This window comes from Pogoniulus pusillus, chromosome 25 (genome assembly GCF_015220805.1).
Source record: "Pogoniulus pusillus isolate bPogPus1 chromosome 25, bPogPus1.pri, whole genome shotgun sequence".
NCBI classification, from domain to species: Eukaryota; Metazoa; Chordata; class Aves; order Piciformes; family Lybiidae; genus Pogoniulus; species Pogoniulus pusillus.
Window position 1 is genome coordinate 19664365 of NC_087288.1, and position 27993 is coordinate 19692357.

The 27993-nt window shown below is 53.1% G+C and overlaps 1 protein-coding gene across 1 annotated transcript; it reads left to right on the forward strand.

Annotated features, from left to right (window-relative positions):
- The first annotated feature begins 1841 nt into the window (after nt 1-1841).
- TTL (tubulin tyrosine ligase) lies at nt 1842-24844 on the forward strand. The gene is made up of 7 exons (XM_064164651.1): nt 1842-2140; nt 7733-7811; nt 10553-10785; nt 16169-16304; nt 17112-17381; nt 20115-20258; nt 20934-24844. The coding sequence occupies exons 1-7, from the start codon at nt 1984-1986 to the stop codon at nt 21049-21051; spliced, it is 1137 nt and encodes a 378-aa protein (XP_064020721.1). The 5' UTR covers nt 1842-1983; the 3' UTR covers nt 21052-24844.
- Nucleotides 24845-27993: the final 3149 nt, after the last annotated feature.

Genomic DNA, 27993 nt, shown 5'->3' on the forward strand with positions numbered 1-27993 from the left:
ATTCAGATCATCCAGACGAGCCAGGTGGTAAGGTCAGAGATTGTCTGCCTCTTTCCCCAGAAGCCTGGGAAGATTCAAGTCTCAACATCCAACAAAACAGAGCTCCCTGCAAGCGTTTGGGCACTGTCTGGACAGTGGCTAAGCCCCACGAGTCAGGTAATACTAATTTGTGAGTAAATGCTTCAAAGCCTCTCTGTAATTCCCCATTGCCTTCTGCCATAGAGCACAAAGAGCTCCTCGAGCCCATCTAGCGGGCAAGCGGCACGTTGACTGCACGCGGCATTTGAGCACGGGAATCTCCTCTTCCAGTTTAATTCCTGTTTGCATCTTTTGCTGGTTGTTACTAGATCTAGGTATTATCCACAGACCGTTTCCATGACTGTGCAAGAACCCAACAGTATTATTAAAACGAGTGGTGGAGGGTGGCAGAGTTCTGAATAGCAAAATTAACAAACAATCCTAATTTGGGACGAAATATCATCTTGCACTAATGAATTCCCCCTCCGCAACAAGTGTCCCTGCTGCGATAGGGAATGATGTGTTTTGTTCACTAAAATAAGGTAATACAAGGTTTTTAATAAGTTTTGAGTTTCAGAAGCCCAGGTCAGAGGACTGCCCTGCCTGAGAGGATTTTCCCGCCTGCCTTACCTGAGAGGTTTCCCGCCAAGCGATCACCAGGGGGTCGGAAGAACCCCCTCGGCAACAGCAACACACAAGCGCAGAGTGCTTGTTTACCTCGAAGGGGACCTGTCAGCGGCGGCGGGCGGACTATAAAAGAGGGGGACCGGGACCAGCTGGGCGGCGGCAAGTGGGCGGAGCGGGGACTCCCCCTTGTCGTCCAGCGCTGATTCTTGCCTCTTATCCTGCTTGCTCGTGGTAATTAAATAAATTCTAATTGGACTTTGAGATTTTTGTCCTCGAAATTTATCACACCTGTCAGCTTCAGCTGGGGTGCCAGGTCTGTGGGACTGCCCCCAGCACCACACGGGCACAGCTCTGCAATGAAGAAAGGCTTGCTCACGAACGCTGAACCCAGCACGCAGGTGTCAGATGCCCAGTTTTGTGGACAAATCCACAGAAAAGGGGCTTTACACCAGCTCAGGAACACCAGCTGTTGCCTCTGCCCACAGATCTTTGAAGCATGCCATTAAAAGCATTTTGAACACCCTGGAAGTGCTTTCCATTATCTTCTGTCCCCAGATGATGCAAACACCTTCTCCTGCTAAAGAAAGAACAGCAGCGGGAAGGTGGTGACCAATCTGAGCTTGCTCCAGCAAAATGTTCTCTGTGGTGGAAACACACCGTGATGTACAGCAGCCAGCGTCCGAGCACGCAGGCCCACGGCTGCACGCTGGGCACTGAGGGCACCCAGCCAGAGCCCTGCCAGCCCCGGGCTGCCTCGCCAGGCAAACCGGGCCTGGGCCTGCACGTCGCCCCGGGCGCCGACACCAGAACCAGACTGCTGCGGGCCCCGGGCTGCCAGGGCGCAGAGGGAACCTCCCGCCCGGCACCGGCCAGCAAGGAACGGCCGCCGCGGCGGGCTCCCCGGCCACGCTCCTCCCGCCGCGGCGGCCACCCCGGCCACGCTCCTCCCGCCGCGGCGGCCACCCCGGCCACGCTCCTCCCGCCGCGGCGGCCACCCCGGCCACGCTCCTCCCGCCGCGCCGGGTCCCCCGGCCACGCTCCTCCCGCCGCCGGGGCGGCCACCCCGGCCACGCTCCTCCCGCCGCGCCGGGCTCCCCGGGCACGCTCCTCCCGCCGCGGCAGGCTCCCCGGGCACGCTCCTTCCGCCGCTTCTGCTTCCAGGTCGGGCTCCGCCTCCGACAGGCGGCGGGGGGCGGGCGGCGCGCGGGGGCGGTGCCCCGGCCATGCAGGGCCCTGCCTGGGCTGCGGCGGGGCCCCAGGGGCCTGGGGGGCTCCTTAGGTGGCCGGGGGCAGTGTAGCGCAGTGGGTGTCCCTCTCCCGCCCCCCATCCCCGCCGTCATGTACACCTTCGTGGTGCGGGACGAGGGCAGCAGCGTGTACGCCGAGGTGAGCCGGCTGCTGCTGGCCAGCGGGCAGTGGAAGCGCCTCCGGAGGGACAACCCCCGCTTCAACCTGATGCTGGGCGAGAGGAACCGGCTTCCCTTCGGCAGGCTGGGTAAGGGCTCCTCTTCGGCTTTCTGTCCCCGGGCACGATTCCGCCGGCAGTAGAGTCGGACACCCACCCCTTGCTTCCCTGAAGCCTGAGACCCGGGCTACGATTGTGTCCTTGCTGCCTCGGTGAGCCTCTCGGGGTCCTCCGCCGCACCCCGCGGCTCGTCGCAGCCTTCCCTTACCCCTGCCTGCGCGGAAGGCGCTGCGGGCAGGGAGTGCCCCGGCGGACCCCCGCAGTTTGGAAGGGGGACCCTTGTCGCAGAGGCCCGGCGGCCACTTCGGCCGGCGTCGCCCAGAACAAAGGGCGGGGACCGGGGGAATTCGGTGCACCACGCACCCGGCTCCAGCAGGGAACCGGCCCGGGGACCGGCTGTCCCTGCCGCCGACAGCTGCCGCCAGCCGGAGCCCAAAGCATCCTCCCCCTGTGCTCCTGTCATGGGATGTCACTGCTGCCTCCCGAAACGCCCAGTTCAGCTTTAGGGGGCTGTGCTCTTGCACGGTGGCGAGTTAGGGCGGTGAGCATCGGAGGGGGACACCCCCCCCCCCCCCCCCCCCCGGCATGTCGCAGACCCTCAGTCTTCAGGTCCCTGCTGCCAGCGACGCCCTTGGCTTCGTTTTCGGCATCGCAGGGTATCTGAGTCACCCAGCTGGAGTCGATGGGGAACAGGGTGGTGCCAGTCGCAGCCCCCGAGCCTGGCGCAGGGCGGGGACGTTGCGGTGCTGAGCTTGCATGTTGTGAGGGTGTTCCTGCGCTTGGGACTGGTGGGGAACGGCTCTGAGCCAGGCAGGCTCAAACTGTCACCCAGGAGCCCAGGCTGGCGAGGATGTATGTACCTGTGCAGGAATTTGGTGGGTGCAAGGGCACATCTAATCCCTTACTGGAGCAAAGTGAGCATCATTCTAGAGGCTCTGTCCGTGCAGAGGGACAGACCACCCCATCCATCTTTTCTCCTGCTGTCTGACCCCACTCTGAGTCCACCCAACGTGTGCGGTCCCGGGCAGCTTCCCTGTGCAGGCCTACGCCTTGCCTCTGCCCTGCCTATAGCAGGCAGGGCTGCCGGCACAGCCACCCCAGCCCCTGCCAGACAGGGAGACGCCAGGTGCAGGGACAGAGAGTGCCGTGCAGTGCCCACAAGCGAGGGGCATCGAGCCAGGCGGTACCAGCGTCGCAGGGTGCAGCAGGGAGCCAAGATGCGCTGTCTTTACCCACAGCCACGGGTGTGATGGTAGGAGCCGCAAGGCTGGCGGGTCCTTGTGCCGGTGCCGGCTGCTGTGCTGCCTCCTGTCGTGGTGCCTGCCAGAGCGGGTTTGGGATGAGGGCACTGCAAACCCCAGCAGAGCAGTGTGTTTCCCTTCTGCAGTCCTCTGTGTCTGCATCTGATGGCTGGCAGGACCCTTCTGACCTCCTTCCTGCCCTTTGGACTGGCTTCTTTCTTCATGGAGTGACTGTGCAGTGCTCCTGGCTGCAGAAACATCAGAACAGGAGGAGCACCCTCCTTTCCCCAGCAGCTCTGGGGCAGAATGGCTTTTGCAGCCCCTTTCTTGCAGTTGAGATCCAGCACTGATTGCTCTTCCAGATTTCCAAGTCCAGCACCTCTTCCCTTGTCTCCATTTGTAAGTGGAAAGTCCCCACCACATGGTGATGCCATCTGGTCACCTCCCAGCATCAGAGTGTCTGCAGCAGACAGGGAACACTGCAAGAGGCTTAAGCAGTGAGAATGCTCACAGAGGCTGTAGCCAGGCACAGCAAACAGACCTCTGCTTTCCTGTGGCTAGCAGGCAGGGCCTGTGAGCATCTGGCTTCATTGAACAGTGAGTACAGGTCTTTGATGTGAGTGGGCCTGCACAGCACAGCCAACCAGGGTGGGCTTGTGGCCATCTCTTACCAACCCACTCCATCCTCAAAAAGAACTCTGGGGTGATGAAGAGGCTTCACTGACCCCTTCCACGTGTGTTGCTATGGGACACCTGAAAATTCACATCATTTCTTACAGTCAAGACACATCTTTTACCCATGTAAAGGGGCCATACATTGACACTGGTTCCTTTAACCCATCCTCCTATAGCAGGAGCTGGTTGCCTGAAATCAGTAGATTCAGACCAAAAATAATATGGTTATTTTGGTACATCTTCCAGAAAGCTGTGTCTTGTTTGGTGGATCTTCCTAAAGCTGTCCTCCTGAGTAACTACTGCATCAAAGCTGTCTTGGTTTGGCTTTCCTAAAGGCTCTACTCGGTGGAAGCAGAGAGCCTCAGTCATTGGAACAGGCTGACTAGGGAGGTGGTGAGGTCAACATCCCTGGGGGTGTTCAAGAAATGTGTGAACATGGCACTTCAGGACATGGTTTAATGGCAATGGTGGTCTTGGGTTGACAGTTGGACTTGATCTTAGAGGTCTTTCCCAACCAAACCAGTTCTATGATTGTATGATTAGTTCAGGGAACTGCAGGGGTTTGCATTAGTTAGGGGCTAAGCTAGATCATTTGATGTGGGACCCTTGGCAGGCATCTCTGCTTCTGTCCATCTGCAGGGACTTTTGCTGATACCCTAATTCTTGAGGGATCCTGCCCTTAAGCTGTGAGTGTCTGCATCTAAGTCTGTATGGAATGGAAAAGCAGTTTCTGCTACGGTGACAGAAAGCAGAAGGAAGACCTCATGGAGCAGAGGATGCTTGATTACAGCCTGCTGGCCCCGGGACAATCTCTGCTATAAATGCATGGTGCAGAGCTCACAACATGCCCAAGAACCAGTTTCCCTTCCTGCCTCATGGTCTGTCCCCACTGACCACCAGACTCTACATCTGTCACAGCCTGCTGCTCCACCCAGATGCTCGGGAAGCCAGTGAGGACGTGCCTCCCAGCAGGTCACTGTTATCCAGCAGCACTGAAACCACTTCTGTCATCCTCCTTTCATCGTTGCTCCATCACTGCTGACAGGGTGGACTGACCACTGCAAAGCAGAGCCTACCCCGAGTGGTGGGCATCTCCTGGACCTCAATTCCTCCAAGAACCAAGAAAAATTAATAAACTGGAAACAGAAGGAAATAAAGGCTTTTTTCCCCCACTAGTTTACTTCATCACATTATTGCCCAGCAGTGCTGACTACAGATTGAAGTGCCTGATGTTACAGATCTTTTTCTGGAAGATGATTTTCATCTACCATGTGTTTAAAGATCAGTGACCTAGATCAGGGCCATGACTTTGGGACTAAAATGGATATTTGCTCCCTGTGATCTCACAGCTGCCTGGTCTTTAAGGTAATGTTTGCTCCAGGCCCTTTTTTTTCCCCAGGCAAACACCAAGGAGGACAACTAAAACTCTGAATCCTATTTCAAGCTCTAAATCACTCCCAGAACTACCTTTTAGAACAGAGAAGGTGAAGATGGAAGTAATTTCCATGCTTAGTGCATCTCCCGGGGCTTAGGTCTTTTCAAACCAGAGCAGTTTCCCATCATCCCTGTTGATGCTCCTGTTGGTTGTCACTCGTGACCCAGGTTTTGCCCCAGGCATCACTCACCTCTTGCACATCCATGTTTGACTGCACTAGTGGTGCACTAGGAGCTGTGTGCTGCTGCCCAGGCTTGCATTATCTCTTGGATAACCACTCATATCCTGTCCCTCCAGAGACCTTCCAGTTGAACGTGAATGTTCAGGTAGTGTGAGAAGATGAAGGAGGGCAGGCTGTGAAGTCATAGAATCAAGCAGGTTGGAAGAGACCTCCAAGATCATCCAGCCCAACCTAGCACCCAGCCCTAGCCAACCAACCAGACCATGGCACTAAGTGCCTCAGCCAGGCTTTGCTTCAACACCTCCAGGGACAGTGACTCCACCACCTCCCTGGGCAGCCCATTCCAATGCCAATCACTCTCTGACAACAACTTCCTCCTTACATCCAGCCTAGACCTCTCCTGGGCACAACTTGAGGCTGTGTCCCCTTGTTCTGTTGCTGCTTGCCTGGCAGAAGAGCCCAACCCCACCTGGCTACAAGTCCAGTATTTGTATGGAGGTGCCCATCTATTTGGCACTTGTGAGGCCACAGCTGGGTGAGTTCAGTAACAGGCACTCTGGAATGACACCATCAGGGGCCATCAGGATAGTCAGGGACACCCAGGACGGCAGTTAGGCAAAGGGATAAGGGCCTCTAGAAGCAGCAGGATCTTCATCCTTGGAGCTACTGAGACTTTGAACAAGAGGTTGGAGTGGAGATCCTCAGGGGTCCATTGTCCCTCATCCTAGCATGGGACACCACTGAAAAGAGCCTGGCATCTTCTTCTTGGCACCCACCCCTCAGAGATTTATAAACATGAATAGGATCTCCTCTCAGTCTTCTCTTCTCCAGACTAAGCAGCTCCAGGTCTCTCAGCCTTTCCCCATCAGACAGATGTTCCTGTCCTTTAGTCATCCTCATAGCCCTGCCTTGGACACTCTGTTGTATAGCCAAGTCCCTCTCGAACAGGGGAGCCTGGAACTGGACACAGTACTCCAGATATGGTCTCACTTGGGCAGAGAAGAGGGTGAGGAGAACCTCCCTTAACCTGCTGACCACACTCTTTTTAATGCACCCCAGGACAGCATTTGCTGCCTTGGCCACAAGGGCACATTGATGTCCCGTGGATAACTTCTTGTCCACCATGACTGCAAGGTCTTCTCCGTGGATCTGCTCTCCAGCAGATCAAGCCCTAATCTGTACTGGTGCATGGTGTTGTTCCTTTGTCCTCAGGTGCAGGACTCTACACTTAGGTTTTTTGATCCACCTTAACCTCCCCTTTGCCCAGCTCTCCAGACATCCATGTCTGGCTGGATGGCAGCACAGGCTTCTGGTGGATCAGCCACCCCTCCCAGTTCTGTATCATCAGCACCCTCACTGAGGGTACTCTCTATCTGCTCATCCAGGTCGTTGATGAAGGTGGTGAATGAGACTGGACCCAGTACTGACTCCTGGGGATCACCAATAGTTACAGGTCTCCAACTGGACTCTGCACCATTGATCACAACCCTCTGAGCTTTCTTGCTTAGCCCTGATGCTTCCCTGCATCCTCCTACTGCATTTAAGAGTAGCTGAAATACTTGCTTTTAAAAACTGTCACCAGCAAACAAAACTGGTTTTGTGTGGTGTTGCCTGTTCCCAGTGTGGATGGTTCTTTTCCTTGGGAAAATGGAAGTGCCAGCTTCAAAACAGGCATGGGTAGGTACACGTTTTTTCCTAACTAAAAGAGAGAAACCTCAGGAACCATTATCATAGAACCACTGAATGTTTTGGGTTGAAAGGGACCTTAAAGACCATCTGGCTCCAAGCTCTAGTGGACACATTCCACAAGACCAAGTTGCTCAAGTCTCTGTCCAACCTGGCTTTGAACACCTCCAGGGAGGGGGCATGCACAACCTCCCTGGGCAACCTGTTCCAGTGTCTCCACTACCCTCACTGTAAAGCATTTCTGATACCCAGTGTAACCAGTTTAGAGGCTGTTTCCCTGATGCAGGGCAAGGAAACAGTCTCTTTTCCCTTCCCTGCTGCTCAGGCCCTTTGCACCAACCTAGCATTTTTCCTACATTAATGGAAAGAAAATGCTGTCTGACCTCTTTGTTTCCCCTTTGTAGGCCACGAGCCCGGACTCGTGCAGCTGGTGAACTACTACCGAGGAGCAGACAAGCTGTGCCGCAAAGCATCTCTGGTGAAGTAAGAAACCCACTACATGACGTGGCATTGGCAGAGCTTTTTTGTGCACCTGTGGTGGAAGCTGAACCAGTTTGGAAAGTGTTTCACTTGGGAGAGTCACAGAATTGCAGAGTGCCAAGGTGGAAGGGTCCCCAGGACCATCTGGTCCAACGTTTCTAGGTGATAGTGTAGTTGAAATGAGGTGGCCCAGCACCCTGACAAGCTGAGTCTTACAACTGTCCAGTGTGGGGGAATCCACTGCTTCCCTTGGGAAATAATTCCCAATGTCTAACTCTTCTCATGGGCAAACATTTTCCTCTGGAGCCCAACTGGAATCTCCCCAGCAGTAACTTGTGCCCATTGTCCCTTGTCTTTTCCACGGGACTCCTTGTAGAGAGGGAGTCTCCATCCTCCTGGCAGCCACCCTCTATGTACCGGTACATAGTAATAAGGTCTGCCCTCAGCCTTCTCCTCTCAGAGCTGAACCAACCCAGTTCTCTCAGCCTTCCCTCACACAGCAGGGCTTCCAGTGCTCTGATCATTCTCAGAGCCCTTCTCTGGATGCTTTCCAGCCTCTTCTACACTTTTTTTGTGTGGCAGGGACCAAAACTGCATGCAGGGCTCCAGGTGCGGTCTGATGAGCACTGAGTAGAGGGGAACAATGACTTTATCTCTGCTGGTGATGCCCTTGTCAATGCAGCCCAGCATCCTGTAGGCATTCTTTGCTGATGCAGCACACTGTTCACTTCTGTTGAGCTTTTTATCTATCTTCAGGGCCCTTTCCACAGGGCTTCTGTCCACCAGTGGATCCCAGTCTGAGCTGGGTTGTGTACTCCCAGGTGCAAGACCCTACACTTGTCATTGCTGAACTTCATAATGTTCTTGCTAGCCCACTCCTTCAACTTGAAGGGTGTCTCTCCCTTCTGGAGTGTCAGCCTCCCCACTCATTTTGGTGTCATCTGCAAACTTCATCAGGGTGCTCTTGATCCCACCATCCAGATCATTTGGCCCAATATTGATCCATCCCACAGTGCTAGCATGTGCTGTACACAGACTCCTGTGCTGGTCTCTAGAGCTATCTGTGTGCACAAAGATGTCTTTGTAACTTGAGAGGAAATGTTCTTTCCACTGAATTACATCTGCTTGGAACCATGGAGTGTATTGAGTCAGATTAGAGCCAAATCAAAAGGGAAAAAACCCTAAGCATGCCTACTCTTTTTTTGTTGTTGTAGTGGCCATTTGATTAAAGCCTTTTATTCCCTGTTTCATACAGAGACAAGACACTAATTTGCCTTTAGCTAATCAGATATTTTGGTCAAACAAATGCTTGGAGACATCTCCAGGAAGAGTTTCTGCACGACCAGCCATGCCAGGGTCTCCTGAGGAAATGTAGATGAGCTTTCATTGTAGAAAATCCTTGCCTGTGTGCAGCCATTAGAGCATCACCATATCAGAGCTCTTGGTGTCCTTCAAGCATTTGATTCCTTGTTAGTGTCCATGCTGCCTCTTGCTGATCATAAAACCACAGGATTGTTTTGGTTGGAAAAGACCTTTAAGATCATCAGGTTGAACCACTGTGGCCATTAAACCATGTCCCAGAGCCCTGTGCCCCAGATGAATTTCTCTGAGGCCTGTGGCCTGCAGGCAGTGCTGAAAGCGCTTGCACACCTGTTTGTCTCTTTCCTGAAGCTTGCCTGACCTTTCTAACTATGGGGTTAACCATGCTTCAAGCTACTAGGAAGCCAGAGGACCTTAAAAGAGGTGCCTGGGGGCTCCCAGGGCCTCACAGCGAGGGACATACAAAAGCAGAGAGTCAGCAAGTCATGAGGTGTGCGTTTGGCATCCGAAGAGACAGGCAGCTCCCTTCACTCTGGAAAACAGAAGGATCTGCTAACAGGAGTTTGGTGGCATCTGTAGACGTTGGTGGTAGGATGTGCCAGAGAGATCAGAGGCTGTGCAGTGCAAAGGGGATCCCAGGCACCCTGGGACATGAAACGTGTAGCTGTGCCCTTGCTGTCAGTGGCTTTCCATTACTTGAAGGTCATCATGTCCAGCCCCCCTGTAGTGAGCAGGGACATCTCCAACTAGATGACATTGTCCAGGGCCCCATCAAATTTGACCTGGAATGTCTCCAAGGATGGAACTTCAACAGCATCCCTGAACAACCTGTTCAAGTATTTCACCACTCATTGTAAACAATTTCCTCCTTACATCCAACCTTAATCTTCTCAGCTCTAGTTCCAAACCATTGCCCCTGGTGCTGTCACCGCCAGCCCTTCTAAACAGCCCCACCCTAGCTTTCTGGTACGTTCCCTTTGGGTACTGAAATGCAGTTGTAAGGTGTCCCCAGAGCCTTCTCTTCTCCAGGCTGAGCAGCCCCAATTCTTTTCAGCCTGTCTTCACAGGATAGGTGCTCCAGCCCCATGATGATCTTTGTGGCCCTCCTCTGGACCCGTCCCAATAGATCCACGTCCTTTTTGTGTTGGGGGCCTCAGAGCTGGACACAGGACTCCAGGTGAGATCTTAGCAGTGGCAGAATGACCTCTCTCAGTCTGCTGGCCACACATCTTTTAGTGCAGCCTGGGGCTGCCACAGTACCTTTAGGAGCACGCTGAGGGCTTAAGGCAAAGAGAACTCAGCCCAGTGTGTGGATAAGCTGCTGTTCACCGAGGCAAAGGGCCCAGTCAGCGATGACTTCCACTCACTATGTCCATGCCGGTGGGGCTGCACTGCAGGCTAACAGGCAGTCTCTTTTCACCCAGGCTAATCAAGACAAGCCCTGAACTGTCAGAGTCCTGCACGTGGTTCCCCGAGTCGTACGTGATCTACCCAACCAACCTGAAGACCCCCGTGGCTCCAGCGCAGAATGGGCTCCGCCACCTCATACACACCACCAGGACAGACGAGCGAGAGGTCTTCCTGGCGGCTTACGCCAGGCGGCAGGAAGGCAAAGAAGGCAACGTGTGGATCGCCAAGTCCTCAGCTGGAGCCAAAGGTTCATTCTATAGCGCTGGGCTGAGCTGCTCCTCCTCCTTGCTTCTTACTCTCTACCCGATTGTTAAGAGTCCCGGGGTTTGGCTGAGCTCAACTCACACCTGAGCTATCTATGAAGTGCTTCACCTACCAACTCCATGCCAGTCAAGCCAGCACAGGGCTCTCCTTTGTCTGCTTGGTGGCATGGGGTTCCTGACAAGCACTTTGAGATGCACATGCTACCTAGGACATGGATGGCAGTGAAAGGATCTCTGCTTTTTACACATGAATCTCAAAATGCAGGAGGAGTTGCTGCAAGGAGAAGGCAGCAGGGGCCAGCAAGCAAGGGGAATGTGGAGATCAGGAATCAGAACAGGATATGGGGAGGAGGGCAGCTGGCAGAACAGCAGTCTTCTCCATGCTGGAGCTAAACCTAGTTCCACCTGGGTAGAAATACTGCTGCTTATCTTTCAACTGAACCCAGATATCAGCTGCCAGTGGCCTACCCAGATGGTGACATTGAGAGACTGACTGAGCAGCCACGAGCTCAGTGTATCAAAATTGCACCCAGACCTCAGGAGAAAGCACCAGAGCCAAGGCCAGCAGCACAGCATCTGTGTGGCTCTGTAATTGAATGAGGCACTCAAAGAATGGGTTCAGTTGGAAAAGACCTTTTAAGCATTGAGTCCAGGCATTCTCTAACTCTGCCAAGGCTAGGGCTAAACCATGGCACTCAGCACCACATCTCTGCATCTTTTCAACATTTCCAAGGATGGGGATTCAACTGCTTCCCTGTGCAGCCTGTTCCTTAAGTTTCTTCTGATCTCCAATCTAAACCTTCCCTGGTGCAACTTAAGGCCATTTCCTCTCATTCTATCCCTTGTTACTGTGGAAAAGAGATGGACCTTCACCTCACTATAACCTCCTCATTAGTTGTAAAGAGCAGATAGGTCTCCCCTCAGTCTCCTTTTCTCCACATTAAACAACTTCAGTTCCCTCAGCTGCTCTTCACCAGACCTGTTCTCTAGACCCTTCACCACTTTCATTGCTCTTCTCTGGATCTGCTCCAGCACCTCAATGTCTGTCTTGTAGTGAGGGTTCAAAAACTGAACCCGTTCTTAACATGTTGCCTCACCAGTGCTGGAGTCCGGGGGGAGAATCCCTTCCCTGGTCCTGTCACTCTTCCTTATACAAACCAGGATACTGTTGGCCACCTTGGCTACCTGTGCACACACTGCTGGCTTATCTTTAGATGGCTGTCAGTAGACACCTAAGTGATCATTGAGTCCTTTTTTCTTGCAGAGTCACTGATACAGAGCTCATTTTACAGCAATAATGAGCTATTAGATGAGGTTGCTGGACAGTTATAGATAGATATCTGTCTGCTCTGTCAGTTGTGACAGCACCATGGACACATTATCAGAGTGGCTTTGTGGAGATTTGCCTTGTCATGTGTGGAGAGCCCAGCCCAAGGCAGGATCTGCTCTTCTCAAAAGGGAACAATCCCACCTGTGCTGTTCGTATTTGCAGAGTCACTTTGGATGCAGTCTCAGAAACACCACCGGAGAATCACAGTGTCACAGTATTATCAGGGTTGGAAGAGACCTCACAGATCATCAAGTCCAACCCTCTACCACAGAGCTCAAGGCCAGACCATGGCACCAAGTGCCACGTCCAATCCTGCCTTGAACAGCTCCAGGGACGGCGACTCCACCACCTCCCCGGGCAGCCCATTCCAGTGTCCAATGACTCTCTCAGGGAAGAACTTTCTCCTCACCTCCAGCCTAAATCTCCCCTGGCACAGCCTGAGGCTGTGTCCTCTTGTTCTGGTGCTGGCCACCTGAAGAAGAGAGCAACCTCCTCCTGGCCACAACCACCCCTCAGGTAGTTGTAGACAGCAATAAGGTCTCCCTTGAGCCTCCTCTTCTCCAGGCTAACTAATCCCAGCTCCCTCAGCCTCTCCTCGTAGGGCTGTGCTCAAGGCCTCTCCCCAGCCTCGTTGCCCTTCTCTGGACACGCTCAAGCATCTCAATGTCCCTCCTTAACTGGGGGGCCCAGAACTGAACACAGGACTCAAAGTGTGGTCTAAGCAGTGCAGAGTACAGGGGCAGAATGACCTCCCTGCTCCTGCTGACCACACCATTCCTGATGCAGGCCAGGATGCCACTGGCTCTCTTGGCCACCTGGGCACACTGCTGGCTCATGTTCAGGTGGGTATCAATCAGCACCCCCAGATCCCTCTCTGTCTGGCTGCTCTCCAGCCACTCTGACCCCAGCCTGTATCTCTGCATGGGGTTGTTGTGGCCAAAGTGCAGCACCCTGCACTTGGAGCTATTGAACCCCATCCCCTTGGACTCTGCCCATCTGTCCAGGTGGTCAAGGTCCTGCTGCAGAGCCCTTCTGCCAGAATGTGAAAGCCAGAGGTGGCATCAGGGAGGCTGCCTGATAAAACTGTCCTTCATGGTGGCTTCCTTCACTGCTTTGCTTTTAGCACCAGAGGAATGCTGTTTTTTTGTCAGGGAGGAAACCCCTTCCTTTTGGTAGGGCAGTGAGGGGCTTTGCTTCCTGTGCGATACAACTGAATCGGTCTGGGCGCTCGCAAAGGCTGTTGCTGTGGTTCACTGCAGGAGGGGGAGGTTTCAACTCCACACACTCCATTCAAGTGCCATCCTGTCTTTTCTGCATTTAAAGCAGAATAACCTTTATTATTCATCAGGGTACTGCAGAGCTGAAGCTGGGAATTGAAGCAGAGAGCAGAGCCTCCCTCCTGGCTGGGGATTACTGCCCATGAGGAAGAAAGCTTCTCAGCGTCAATTACCAAGGCAAATCCAGCTCTGTTACAAGCCTAGTGGAAACTGGGTTGTCAGTCAGTAAAAGGCAAACTAAAGGTTTAGGATGTCCTAATTTAAAACTGAAGAGGATCTTTTTCAGTTGTGGCTAAAGGTGTTGGTGTTTTCTCTGCAAGAAGGAGCAGCTGCCCTGCACAAGCTGCTTTGCTGCCTCCCTTGGCTTGCTGATGAGGGGTACAGTTAAGCTCCCCTCTTTGTCTGTTCCATGTAGCATGGGTGCCTGCTGCTCTTCTCCTTGCAGGGGCTTTTCTGATTGTCAGAGTTGTTGTTTTCCTTCTTCCCCCACTGTACAGCCTGTACCCACACAAGTTTCTGCCCAGCTTTGCTGTGATCAGAGCACTAAAAAATCTTGCCCCCCTGCGTAAAACACGGGTGGGGAAAATACTGTGATGAATGGACATCCCTTTGGTGAAGAACTTATGGGTGGGTCAGTAGGGCTGGGAAGCTGTGACTCCTTGTATGCAAAGCAGGGGACAGTGAAAGAACCTGCAGAACTGTGTTGACAGTGACCTTCAGGAGTCACAGCTAGGAACATTTTCCACGGGGTGCTCACAGAACTGTAGAATTGTTTGGTCGGAAAAGACCGAAGATCATGGAGTCCAACCATCAGCCTCAGACCACTGTGGCCACTAAACTATGTCCTGAATCATAGAATCATAGAATCAGCCAGGTTGGTAGAGACCTCCAAGATCATCCAGTCCAATCTAGCACCCAGCCCTATTCAGTCAACTAGACCATTGCACTAAATACCTCATCCATCTTGAACACCTCCAGGGACGGCAGCTCCACCACCTCCCTGGGCAGCCCATTCCAATGCCAATCACTCTCTCTGGGAAGAACTTCTCCCTAAAAGTGCCATGTCCATATGTGTTTCTTAAATGCCTCCAGGGGCAGTGACTCCACCACCTTCCTGGGAAGCCTGTTCCAGTGCCTATTTAGTCTTTCAGGAAAGATTTTTTCCTAGTACCCAACTAAACCTCAATACAAGGATCTGAAGGCAGTTTGACCAGTGGAGGATGCCAGGCAGAGAGGCAGCAGAGCCCAGGGTCAACTTTGTCAAGCCCTGCCTGTGCTCCAGACTGGTCTTCTCCCTGCAGTGGCCCCTTGCACTATTTGTTTCTTTTTACTCAGTATTTCCTTCCAAAGGCTTAGCACAAACTCAGGAGTTAAGGTATCAGTTAGAAGTCCCAAAAATTAACTAAATGCCTGAGGATCACACATAGTGGCAGAGCTAGATAATTTTACCTCTGCTGGTTTCTCCCTCACATGGCAGCAAATGCAGAAGGGACATGTTCTCTCTTCATTGCTCTGCAGCAGTGGTTTTGCATCTGGACTCTTGCAGGAAATGAACAGTGACAGCTTCAGCCAAACCATGGCAGCCTTTAAAGAGCACATCTAATTTCTTTAATGAAGAGCTTCCTCAGCAGGAGAAAAAACACTGCCTACATGGATGAACATTTTTGACTACTTCTTTTCCTAAGTCAGCAATGATTTTATTGGTAACTTAAATGAACTCAGTGAGCAGGGCAACACTGTGCAGGCGTGGACACAGCCAGAGAAGCCAGGCAGGGGAAGAGAGTCTGAGTCTAGGTTGAAAAACCACAAACCTCTCTCCCCAGATAAAATAAGTGTTAGAAAAATCTCACCCAAAACCCCCTGCCCAAATCCCTGATCTCCAAACTGCTGAAAAGCAGGGAGCTGGTGATGCCCCTCAGCATGGTAATGGGGTGATCCCTCCAAAGATTCAGTGCATGGCATAGTTTGGGCACCAACTGATCCTGCAGCTATGGGTTCTTGCAGGTTGCTGTGTTAGTTGGCAGCTGGCTGAACATGAGGCAGTAGTGTGCTCAGGTAGCCAAGAAGGCAAACAGCATCCTGGCCTGGATTAGGGATGGTGTGGCCAGCAGGACCAGGGAAGTGATCATGGCCCTGAACTCAGCACTAGTGAGGCTGCATCTTGAATACTGGGTTCAGGTTTGGGCTCCTCACTACAGAAAGACACTGAGGTGTTGGAGTGTGTCCAGGGAAAGGCAGTGGAGCTGGTGAAAGGTCTGCAGAACAAGCCTTATGAGGAGTGGCTGAGTGTACTGGGACTGTTTAGTCTGGAGAAGAGGAGGCTGAGGGGAGACCTCATTGCTCTCTACAACTGCCTGAAAGGAGGTTGGATTAGGGGGGGAGGATTGGTCTCTTCTCCTTAGTATCAGGTGACAGAACAAGACGGAATAGCCTGAAATTGTGCCAGGGGAGGTTGAGGTTGGATATTGGGAAATATTCTTTCCTGCAGGAGTGGTCAGGCACTGGAACAGGCTGCCCAGGGAGGTGCTGGAGTCACTGTTTGTGGAGGTGCTCAAGAAATGTGTGGGCATGGCACCTGGGGACATGATTCAGTGGCCATGGTGGTCTTTGGTTGGAACTTGATAATGCTGGAGGTCTTTTCCAACTGAAACGGTTCTGTGATTCTGTGGCTTTTGGGGCAAATGAAGCATGATCCATTCGAGCCCTGAAAAAGCTCCAGGAAAGGCAGGACCTAACTTTCTTCTCCTCCTTCTCTGCCAGGGGAAGGGATCCTGATTTCTTCAGAGGCTTCAGAACTTCTGGACTTCATCGATGAGCAGGGACAGGTGCACGTGATTCAGAAATACCTGGAGAAGCCTCTGCTCTTAGAGCCAGGGCATCGCAAATTTGACATCAGGTAGCCCCTTGTGATGGTTTGGGTGTTCCCTGCCCCCCCTCACTTCAGAAATATCACCCAGAGTGGACTCAGCAGCTGGAAATTAAAGAATGAAGCTTTGTATTTACAGCTTAGCACAAGAGACAAGCAGATAGTTACAGTATATACAGTGATAGACAGAAATAGACAAGGGAAAAGGTAACACAGAAACACAGCAGCCCTCCCAGAAACCTGAGTCCCCAGGAGGGGCTCCCAACTGCCCTTCCACCTCCTTTCCACCTCTCTACCTTATCCCAGACTTTGCCTTATGTTCAAGGTGAGTTTGGAGAATCAGCAGGTTAGGTTGGAGAGAGAGAAGTGCATGCAGCCAGAGCCAGAGCAACTCTGTTGCCTGTGTTTGTGTTCTTGGTTTTAATCCGTCTCAGCAAGCCTATGAGTGCAGCAGCCATCACCAGTGGTTCTTCCTCACAGCCTGTCTTCTAATTACTCTCACTAAAACATCCCAGCTAGCTGCAAACTAGCACTTCTGCTTTTGTACCATAGAATCATAGAATCAAGCAGGTTGGAAGAGACCTCCAAGCTCATCCAGTCCAACCTAGCACCCAGCCCTATCCCATCATCTAGACCATGGCACTAAGTGCCTCATCCAGTCTTCTCTTGAACACCTCCAGGGTTGATGCCTCCACCACCTCCCTGGGCAGCCCATTCCAATGCCAATCACTCTCTCTGTGAAGAACTTCCTCCTAACATCCAGCAGAGCTTTTCCTTGTCTTGCTGTTCTTTTTTCAGCCACTGAGACTAGACTTTTCTTCTCTCCCACCCCTCCAGGAGCTGGGTTCTGGTGGATCACCAATACAATATCTACCTCTACCGAGAGGGCGTCCTGCGGACCTCTTCGGAGCCGTACAGCAGCGCTGATTTCCAGGACAAAACCTGCCACTTGACCAATCACTGCATCCAGAAGGAGCACTCCAAGAACTATGGGCGCTACGAGGAGGGCAACGAAATGTTCTTCGAGGAGTTCAACCAGTACCTGATGGATGCCCTCAACACAACACTTGAGAACAGCATCTTACTGCAAATCAAACACATAATAAGGTAGCCAGCTGCGTGCGTGGTCTTTACCGTGACGGGAGTGGAACCTGCAAACAGGTTGCTCAGGGAGATGGTTGAGGTCCCATTCCTGGAGATCACTGAGGCTGGAAAAGGCCTCTGAGATGATCAAGTCCACCCTATGCTCTAACACCATGACATCAGCTAAACCATGCCACCAAGTGTAAACTTACAACTGATGGCAGAAGGGATTGGTCACTTGGGAGAACTATAGAGAAGTAGTCAGGGCATGTAGGAAGGCAACAAGGAAGGCCAAAGCCCTCCTGGAACTGAAGCTGGCAAAGGGAGCTTTGCCAACAGAACAAGAAAGGCTGCTTCAAATCCATTAGTAGAAAAAGGAAACAGAGGGAAGGTGTGAGGCAGTGCTGAATGAGGAGGCAGCCTGAGAGCTGAGGGTGCAGAGAAGGCAGAGCTGCTGAGTGCCTTCTTTGCTTCAGTCTTTACACCTGAGGCTGAACTTCCCTATGGACTCCAGACCCTGGATGAAGGAGAGGAAGCCTGGAGGAGGGAGTATTCCCCACTGGTCAATGCAGGCTGGGTTAGGGATCAGTTACACACATTGAACATTCACAAGTCCCTGGGCCCTGATGAGATGCACCCAGGAGTGCTGAGAGAGCTGCCTGAGGTTGTTGCTCTGCCACTCTCCATCATCTTTGTCAACTCGCAGATAGGAGAGGTGCCTGAGGGCTGGAGCAGAGCCAATGGCACTGCAGCCTTCAAAAAGGGCAAGAAAGAGGTTCCAGGGAGCTGTAGACCAGGCAGCCTCACCTCCATCCCTGGAGAAATGATGGAGTGGCTCCTGCTGGAGGGCATCTCAAGGCACTTGGAAGACAAGAAGGTTATCAGGAGCAGTCAGCATGGATTTACCAAGGGGAAGTCCTGCTTGACTAACCTGATAGCATTCTATGATGCCATAACTGAATGGGTAGATGCAGGGAGAGCAGTGGATGTAGTCTGCTTTGGCCTCAGCAAGGCCTTTGGCACCATCTCCCATGAGATTTTAGTGAGCAAGCTGAGGAAGTGTGGGATGGAAGAGCTGACACTGGTTGCAAGGTTCAGAGGGTGGTGATCAATGGTGCCAGGTCCAGCTGGAGAGCTGTGACCAGTGGTGTCCCCCAGGGACCAGTGCTGGGGCCAGTCCTGTTCAATATCTTCATCAATGCCATTGATGAGGGCACAGACAGACAGAGTCTGCTCAGCAGGTTTGCTGACAACACCAAGCTGGGAGGCTTGGCTGAGACAGCTGCAGGCTGTGCTGCCATCCAGAGAGACCTGGGCACAGAGCTGGGCACAGAGGAACCAGATGAGGTTCAATAAGGACAAGAGGGAGGAATAACAAACTGCACCACCACAGTCTGGGAGGCAACTGCTGGAGAGCAGCCCTGTGGAGAGGGACCTGGGGGTGCTGGTGGCTAACAGTTCCCCATGGCACAGCAATGTGCCCTTGTGGCCAAGAAGGCCAATGGCATCCTGGGGTGTATTAGCAGGAGTGTGTCCAGCAGAGCAAGGGAGGTTCTGCTCCCCCTCTGCTCTGCCCTGCTGAGACCTCATCTTGAATCCTGTGTTCAGTTTTGGGCTCCCCAGTTGCAGAGGGACAGGGATCTGCTGGAGAGGGTCCAGAGAAGGGCTAGGAGGATGATGAGGGGACAGGAGGGCATGGCTGATGAGGAGAGGCTGAGGGCCCTGGGGCTGCTCAGTCTGGAGAAGAGAAGACTGAGAGGGGATTGGATCAATGTTCCTAAGTATCTGAAGGCTGCCAGGAGTGGGGGACAGGCTCTGCTCACTGCTCCCTGGGACAGGACAAGCAGCAATGGGTGTAAGCTGCAGCACAGGAGGTTCTGCCTCAACACAAGGGGGAACTTCTTTCCTGTAAGGGTCCCAGAGCCCTGGCACAGGCTGCCCAGAGAGGCTGTGGAGTCTCCTTCTCTGGAGCCTTTCCAGGCCTGTCTGGATGTGTTCCTGTGTGATCTGTGTTAGATAGGACTGTCCTGCTCTGGCAGGGGGGTTGGACTGGATGATCTCCTTGGGTCCCTTCCAACCCCTAGTATCTTGAGATCTGTGAAGTGCCACATCCAGTCTTTACTTAAAGACGTCCAGGGATGGTGACTCCACCACCTCCCTGGGCAGTCCATCCTGGTGCCTGAGATACTCAGGTGAGGCAACATGATCTAGTTGAGGATGTCCCTGCTTACTGCAGAGGGGGTTGGACTAGATGACATTTGGTGTTCCCTTCCAACCCAGAGCACTCTGATTCTGTGTGGGAAGGTGAAGGCAAACCTTTCTTGGTGAGGAACATGTATGGGCACAGCTAGGGAAGCAGAGAGGCCATCAAGAGAAGGGTTCCAACTGCATGTGTTTAAGAACATGATCTTTGAGGGACTTGGAAGCAAATGAGCTTTCAAGGACAATTGAGGGCCTGGTGCAGCCCTCTGTGGCTCTGCCTTCTGCTCCAGGCGCTATCTGCCCATCATCTTTTCCAGCTGGCTTAACCCAGTAGTGAGGGTGAATGCTGCATTGCAGCTCTCAAACACCACATGTGCTTTGATGGCTGCATGATCTCACCTGCAGGGACCTGGTTACCACGATGTGTGTGGTGTAGCCTGTTGTTCAGGGCAGTGTCAAGCCAAGAGGAAACCGCTCCAGTCAACTGTGCAGCTCAGAAGCTCCAGAGGTGTCCATAGGGCTTTTCATCTTGGGTTTCTGTTTTTCCCTTCACAGAAGCTGCCTTATGTGTATAGAGCCTGCAATCAGCACAAAGCATCTGCACTACCAGAGCTTCCAGCTCTTTGGCTTTGACTTCATGGTGGATGAGGAGCTGAAAGTATGGCTGATAGAAGTCAATGGGGCCCCAGCGTGCGCCCAGTGAGTACTGCGCTTCGGTAGCGCCTTTGCAATGCCACCCTTCACATGTCACCAGGACAGGGAAGTGGAAAAAAGTGAATGGCAGGGGAGTTTTCCAGGCTAGCCCACGCCAGACACTGCTCTAAGTGCCAGCTGATGTGATGGTTTGGGTGTTCCCTGTCCCCCCACACTTTGGAAGTCACCCAGACTAGACTCAGCCAGCTCTGGAAATGGAATGAAGCTTTGTATTTACAGCTTAGCACAACAGACAAGCAGATAGCTACAGGATATACAGTGATAGACAGACATAGACAAGGGAAAAGGTAATACAGACACACAGCAGCCCTCCCAGAAACCTGAGTCCCCAGGAGGGGCTCCCAACTGCCCTTCCACCTTCCCCCTACCCCTCACAACCCTACCCCAGTCCCAGGGAAGAATGGAGGTTCGGCCAGGGGGTTAGGAAGCAAAGTGGATAGGGCTGGACCAAATACCAATTTCTGGGGGACACCATTAGCCACAGGCCTCCAACTAGACTCTTGCCCCACTGACCACAACTCTCTAAGCCCTGTAGTCACCTGTAATGGGAGGAGGATCTAGTAGATCCAGCTAGGAAACTCAGTATCTGTGTTAAAATCATTTGAGGGCCTGCTGATTTGTCCTGCCTAGGCACCTGATTCTCTGTCTCTCAACCCTTAGGAAGCTGTATGCAGAGCTCTGCCAAGGAATCGTGGATGTAGCCATCTCTAGTGTTTTCCCCCTCAGCGACACTGGGCAGAAGGCGAGCCAGCCATCGCCGGTCTTTATCAAGCTGTGACCACCACAGGAATGCATCTGCTGTGCACAGGGAGAGACTGCCCTCATCGAGTCAGGACAGCCCAGTGGCTTATCTCAGTATCATGCCAAAAAAGTGAGAAATCAGGCTTCACATTTTCTGGAAAATCATGGGGAAAAAACCCAATACCAAACCCAAACCACCAAAACACAGAGCTGCTGAGCCAGAGCTGCTCAGACCTGCTCTGCCTGCATTCACCAAAATCCACTTCAGAAAACAGCTCCTGTGACTTTGATACCTGAATCAAATCTCTCTGGGAGAACAAAACAACCTTAAGCCCAACAGGGATACTCTAATGCTGTATTAGCTCCTCCTTTTCTATGAAGATAACCCTGGGTTTTTAAGGGGACTGAGCAAAGAGTGCGCTGATCTTCCAGGATGTGGTGGCTGGGAAGCTGTCCTCCTCCGCTCTGTTTCTCCTTTCTTCACCTACTGCATCATTAGTGCCTTAGCTCAGCTCCAAATAGATGACTCCTTTCCTTTGTTCCTTCTCTGTTACACAGAAAGGAGTAAGCTGTCCTGCATCACAGGATGCCTAAAACCAGGAACACTGAGAATTCCCTTTCCTTTGGTCATTTTTCCAAGCTGGTTGGCTGAACGCTCAGGCAGCAGCTGGCAGAATGGTGCTGGACTGCAGGTGGTGAATTAAACCCAAGCAAGGAAGGCAGTTTGATTTCTTCATAGCTATCCCTTTTCCTAATGAGATTTGAATCAGTGTCCAATGCCAGTGGGATGCAGTTGGATTCTGTTTAAAAGAGGTAGTGAGATACATCCCTTCTGGCAGGATGTAGGATTTCAAGCATCAATTTTGTGCAGAGTGTTTCAAAGAGCAGAAACTGCACCTGAGACACTGTAGTGAATTCAGGCTCTTCTCTCAGCTTTCACCTTCATGCATTGGAAACCCAAATCTGAAACCTTTCAGCCCAAATTCTTTTTGTCCCATTGGATCCAGGCAATTTTATGCTCTTCCATCTGACAAACACTGCAGTGCTCTGCCCTGATCGCAGTCCGCAGCTCGGTCCCATCGCAGAGGAAGGTGAGTGAAATTTTGTAGACTAGGAGAGAGATTCCTTCTCTGTGGGTTTGTCACACAGCTAAGAAGGTGTTTTGAGGGGGCAGTTAAGTTCCTTGAGGTCCCCAAATTTCAGAGCTAACATCTACTTTGGGTGTAGCCTACATCCCTGGCACATTGCCCACTCTGTGAAGTGTCTATCTGAATTTTCAGCACAAGCCCAGCGCATCCCTCCTAAGCTAGAGGTCTTTGCAACAGCAGCAGGCTTGGTGGGAGTGTTCCAGTTTGTGTTTGCTGGCTCTGGCAGGGGGAGATGATTTACTCCAAAAGAAACTGATTCCTACTACCTGAACCAAACAAAGAAGAGGTTTTGGAGGTTGCCGCCTTCTGGCTGGCTGCGTGTATTACATGGAGCAAAGTGAGCCAAGTAAGGGGATTTCTGCCTCCTTCAGAAGAGCCACAGCACTTCGGCATCCTCATCTCTGCTTGGAATGGAGATTTCAGAGGTCTTCAAGTCGGCAGGCAGTCCTGGCATCTTTCTGAAGTGCCCAGGCCTCCCTTAGAGTGATGCATTTTGGTCGTGCTGACCTGGGATGGACTCTCGTTGCCACATGCTGTGAAGCCACAGGTGGCACCGGTTCACACGTGGCCACTCAAACCCAGGAGGGAACGGAGTGGCTTACAAAACCCTGCATCGTAGAGAGAGCACATCCCAAAGAGCTGCATGAGCATCTCTGCAGTTGTCAAGTCCCCGAAGCATGGTGTGGACCTGCCTGCAGGGGGTGTGGCGGATACAGGATGCACTGGTACACACTGAGAAGTGATGGGGAGCAGGAGCTGCCTGAAAACTGGGCCACAGCTTTGCTCTCGTAGGTGCTAGCAGGTGGCTTCAGTTACAGTGAGACACTGAGTGCCAGATCTGCTCTCTGAATGTGGGCTTTGTGGGTCTTCAGAAGAGGGATCATGAATTCATCAGTTGGTGAGAGGGGAATCACTGGGTAATAAGCTGGGAGAGGAGTGGGGGGAAGGACTGGTTGGGGTTTTTAACCTTAAGATGGTAGCACAGAGGTGTCAGAATTATGCTGCAGGCCAGTGGAGTGGTAACATCCCAAGGTAAGATGTGAGGGTTGTCACTCAGCTTGCAGAGTTCACCACATCTCAGTTGGCACTTTCACATTAGCTCATATGAGCTGGAAAATTGCACCTTGTTGCCCAGCAAAGGAAAGATCTAACATCTGCACCTTGTTGCCCTGCCCTGGGGTGTGACAGAGAAGACAGTGAGCTCTTGCAAGCTCTAGGGCAGATGAGAGCAGAGCACAAAGTGAGAAGATAAAGCTTTCCCCAGCATAACAAAACTAGAAATGCTCATTTTCTGGGGTGCTAGGTCCATCCTTCTTTTCCCCTCAAAAGGGAAATTAAAAAACCAAATCACTCCCTTGCTGTGAACTTCCCTTCATAGCAGCTTAGTGGGATAGGGGCAGGAAAGGTGCCTAGATGCAGGCAAAAGCAGCAGCTCCTACCAGAGCAGCTAGCAGCAGCAGGAGGAGCAATGTCTCAGGAGCTTCTGCCTATCTCTGAAGCCTCTTCTTCTCCCTTTTTCACCCCAGACTCTGTTGTGGCACATCAGCAGATGGCCTTTTTTGCTGCTCAGATGAAAGTAGAGCTTCAAGTTGATGGTAAAACCATGACCACAGGTGGTGCAGCTGTTCATACCCTGCCTTTTCAGCTGGCCTTAGGCTGATGTAAGGATGTTTGTTGGATGAAGTTTTCAGACATAGGCATCAGCCTCTGGAGAAAAGGAGCAGGTATCACATGTTTTTACCACCTGCTCTCAAAGTGTTCCCCGAGGTAAAGCACAGGAGGTGAATTATGATGAAGGATGGTCTTTCCCAAAATACCAGCTGTGAGGTGGAGTAGAGGATGTGTGCATGGCTGAGGCCCAAGCATTGCAGCCATGGCTGTACCCTGCAAGTGAAGCTCACAAGTGCTTGTGAGACCTTTGTTTCTTTTTGGTTTTTTAGGAATACACAACAATAAATGTTTTCTAGCTTATTTCAGCTAAAAGGTCAATAGAGGAGGTCTTAACCTTTCCCCTGAGCTTTCACAAAGGGTTTCCAGAAGACACCTACCTACTGTGTTTCAGAATGTCTCTAGTCTTAGTTGTATCCCTCTCGTGTCAGCCGTGGAGTGCTTCAGGCCCAGCTGTTCTGGCTGCATTTTCCAGCAGGATCTGGTCCAGCTGGACTCTGGGTTTCAGGTAACCCCCATGTGGCTTGTCTCATACCAAGTTAGTCATGATTACCATGCAATAGCCTGCTGTGCTCCTGCTGAAATCTGGTGGCTGGGCACAGCCCACAGAAAGTGCTGGAGGTGTCTAAGAGAGGCTCAAAAGGCACTTTGCCGAGGTGGCCTGGCTTGCCAGCCCTGCTGTGACCAGTGCCCTTCAGCAGTGCTTGCATGTCCCTGCTCCCAGCAGTTCTGCTCTCCACGTGCAGCTCTCCCTCAGGAGAGCACTACTGTGCCGTCCATAGGTCCATACTCATGTCTGATTGCCAGTGCCAGCTGCTGCAGCCTTCAGATGACCCTGGTGTCCAGAGGAGGGTGGGCTGCCTACAGTGCTGGCAGCCCTGGGTTCCAGCTCATGGCCCCAGCTGCTCTCATGTCAGCAGCTGCCTGTGGGAGTTAGCAGCTGCCTGAGCTCATGGATCTCCAGTAACTCTAACCACACTTCTCCTAAACCATCATTAAAACATGCAAACCCTACAGCCTGCAGTGTCTCCTTGGCCCCAGAATGTCAGCTCCCCTGAGAAACCTTCCTATGGGCACCTGTGGTGAGCGTTGCCCCCTCCTCGCTATGCGGGACTCTAGGAGCCAGCTCAGTCCCACAGTAGAGGGTTCCTCACCACGAGGTGACAAATGTGGGACAGCAGCATGGTGGGACAGCAGCGTGTCACTGCCCTGGCCTCACACCACAGGGCAGTGCCAGCACTAGTGGAAGCTGGGGCATAGAAGCAGGCGGCTGTCAGAGGCCCAGCCATGCAGGGGTGGCAGGCAATGATGCGGAGCAGAGGGGTGCCAAAGCTTCCCCACTGCTGGCTGCTGCAGGGGCCCTGTGGTGCCTGTGGCTGAGGGGACAGGGAGGGGGGCAGGTTGCTGGGAATGTTGTCTCCTCTTGGACTATGGGACCTTCACTCTGCTCCCCATCCCTGTCTTCCAGCTCATTGGGCTGGGTACCCAGCAAACAGCTGGTCTTACGACTAAAGACTGAGGCAGAGAAGGAGTTGAGTCCTTCAGCCTTTTCCTCACCCTGGACCATAGTGTTCTCCTCTGCATCCAACAAAAGCCAGAGATTCTTCTCAGTCCTCCTTTTGTTGCCAAAATTTATATGGAAGCATTTCTTGTTCTCTTTCACAGATGAAACCAAATTAATTTCCAGTTGGGCTCTGGCCCTTCTAATTTTCTCCTTGCACAGCCTCACAACCTTGTAGCCCTCCCAAGTGGCCTGCTCCTTCTTCCAACGACCACAGCCTCTCCTTTTCTCCATAAGCAGCCCTAAACTTCTTTATCCAGCCAGACCCCTGCTTCCTCACCAACTTGCCTTTTGGCACATGGGGACAGCCTGTTCCTGTGCCGTTACGACTCCCCTCTTGAACAGTGTCCAGCCTTCCTGGGCTCCTTGGCCTTTCAGGAATGCCTCCCAAGGGACTCTATCCACCTGTCTCCTCAACAGGCCAAAGTCTGCCTGCTGGAATGCCCAGATGGCAGTTCTGCTGGTGCCCATCTTTACTCCTCCAACAGCTGAGAACTCTTGTCATGTCATGATCACTGCTCCAGCCGTTACATCACCCACAAGTCCTCTGTTCACAAACATCAGGTCCAGCCAGTGCCTTCCCTCACTGGCTCTGTCACCAACTGCATCAGGAGGTTCTCCCCATACATTCTAGGAACCTCTGGGACTGCTACCTCTTTGCTGTTGTGTTTCAGCAGTCATCAGGAACGCTGAATTTCCCTACAAGAAAAAGGGTCAGTGATTGCGAGGCCTCTGCCAGGTGCCTAAATGACTTTATCTGTCTTCATCTTGGTTGGGTGGTCTCTAACAGCCTCCCACCAGGGCATCTGTCTTGGCCTTCCCCCTGGTTCTTACCCATAAACAACCCTATCATCCACCATCATTAATGTCGAGACAAGCAAAACACTCTCTGATACACATCAATGGCCATCCTTAAATGACCAAAGCAGTACGGAATGATAGAGTGGATTGTGTTGGAAAGGACCTTAAAGATCATCTACCTCCAACCCCCTCCCTGCCTTATGTGTGGACACATTCCACTGGCCCAGGCCCAGCATGGCCTTGAGCACTGCCAGGGAGGGAGCATCCACAACGTCCCTGGGCAACCCCTTCCAGTGTCTCACCACCCTCACTGGAAGGACTTTCGTCCTAACAAGTGTGAATCTCCCCTCTCCCAGCTTCAAGCCTTTCTTCCTCACTCTATCACTACAAGCCCTTGTCGCCTGGACAGATGGGCAGAGTCCAAGGGGATGGGGTTCAATAGCTCCAAGTGCAGGGTGCTGCACTTTGGCCACAACAACCCCATGCAGAGATACAGGCTGGGGTCAGAGTGGCTGAGAGCAGCCAGACAGAGAGGGATCTGGGGGTGCTGATTGATACCCGCCTGAACATGAGCCAGCAGTGTGCCCAGGTGGCCAAGAGAGCCAGTGGCATCCTGGCCTGCATCAGGAATGGTGTGGCCAGCAGGAGCAGGGAGGTCATTCTGCCCCTGTACTCTGCACTGCTTAGACCACACCTTGAGTCCTGTGTTCAGTTCTGGGCCCCCCAGTTTAGGAGGGACATTGAGATGCTTGAGCGTGTCCAGAGAAGGGCAACGAGGCTGGGGAGAGGCCTTGAGCACAGCCCTACGAGGAGAGGCTGAGGGAGCTGGGATTGGTTAGCCTGGAGAAGAGGAGGCTCAGGGCAGACCTCATTGCTGTCTACAACTACCTGAGGGGAGGTTGTGGCCAGGAGGAGGTTGCTCTCTTCTCTCAGGTGGCCAGCACCAGAACGAGAGGACACAGCCTCAGGCTGTGCCAGGGGAAATTTAGGCTGGAGGTGAGGAGAAAGTTCTTCCCTGAGAGAGTCATTGGGCACTGGAATGGGCTGCCCGGGGAGGTGGTGGAGTCGCCCTCCCTGGAGCTGTTCAAGGCAGGATTGGACGTGGCACTTGGTGCCATGGTCTGGCCTTGAGCTCTGTGGTAAAGGGTTGGACTTGATGATCTGTGAGGTCTCTTCCAACCTTGATGATACTGTGAAAAGTCCCTCCCCAGCCTTCCTGTAGCCCTCTTCAGGTATTGGAAGGCTGCCATAAGCTCTCTCCGGAGCCTTCTCTTTTCTGGGCTGCTCCTCTCGCAGCTTGTCCCCATGCAGGAGCTGCTCCAGCTCCCTAATCATCTTCATGACCCTCTGGACCTACTGCAATAGTTCGGTGTCCTTGTGTTGGGGGCTCCGGATCAGGGCACAGTGCTTCAGGCGGAGTCTCAGCAGAGGGGCAGAGTCACTCCCCTCGCCCTGCCGTCTCATTTCTCTTGTTGCAGCTCAGGATACCGCGCCGGGGCGCTAGGGGGCGGTGTCGGGGCCGTGGACGTGGCGCACAGGGCGCAGCGCCGCGCCGGGGCGCTAGGGGGCGGTGTCGGGGCCGTGGACGTGGCGCACAGGGCGCAGCGCCGCGCCGGGGCGCTAGGGGGCGGTGTCGGGGCCGTGGACGTGGCGCACAGGGCGCAGCGCCGCGCCGGGGCGCTAGGGGGCGGTGTCGGGGCCGTGGACGTGGCGCACAGGGCGCAGCGCCGCGCCGGGGCGCTAGGGGGCGGTGTCGGGGCCGCCGTTTCCCGTCGGGCGGCGCGCGGCGGGCGGCAGCGGC

Coding starts and splice junctions, on each gene's coding strand:
- TTL (XM_064164651.1), top strand. CDS start 1,984: ATGTACACCTTCGTGGTGCGGGACGAGGGCAGCAGCGTGTACGCCGAG. Junction 7,812..10,552: donor CGCAAAGCATCTCTGGTGAA/GTAAGAAACCCA, acceptor CTTTTCACCCAG/GCTAATCAAGACAAGCCCTG. Junction 10,786..16,168: donor GTCCTCAGCTGGAGCCAAAG/GTTCATTCTATA, acceptor CTTCTCTGCCAG/GGGAAGGGATCCTGATTTCT.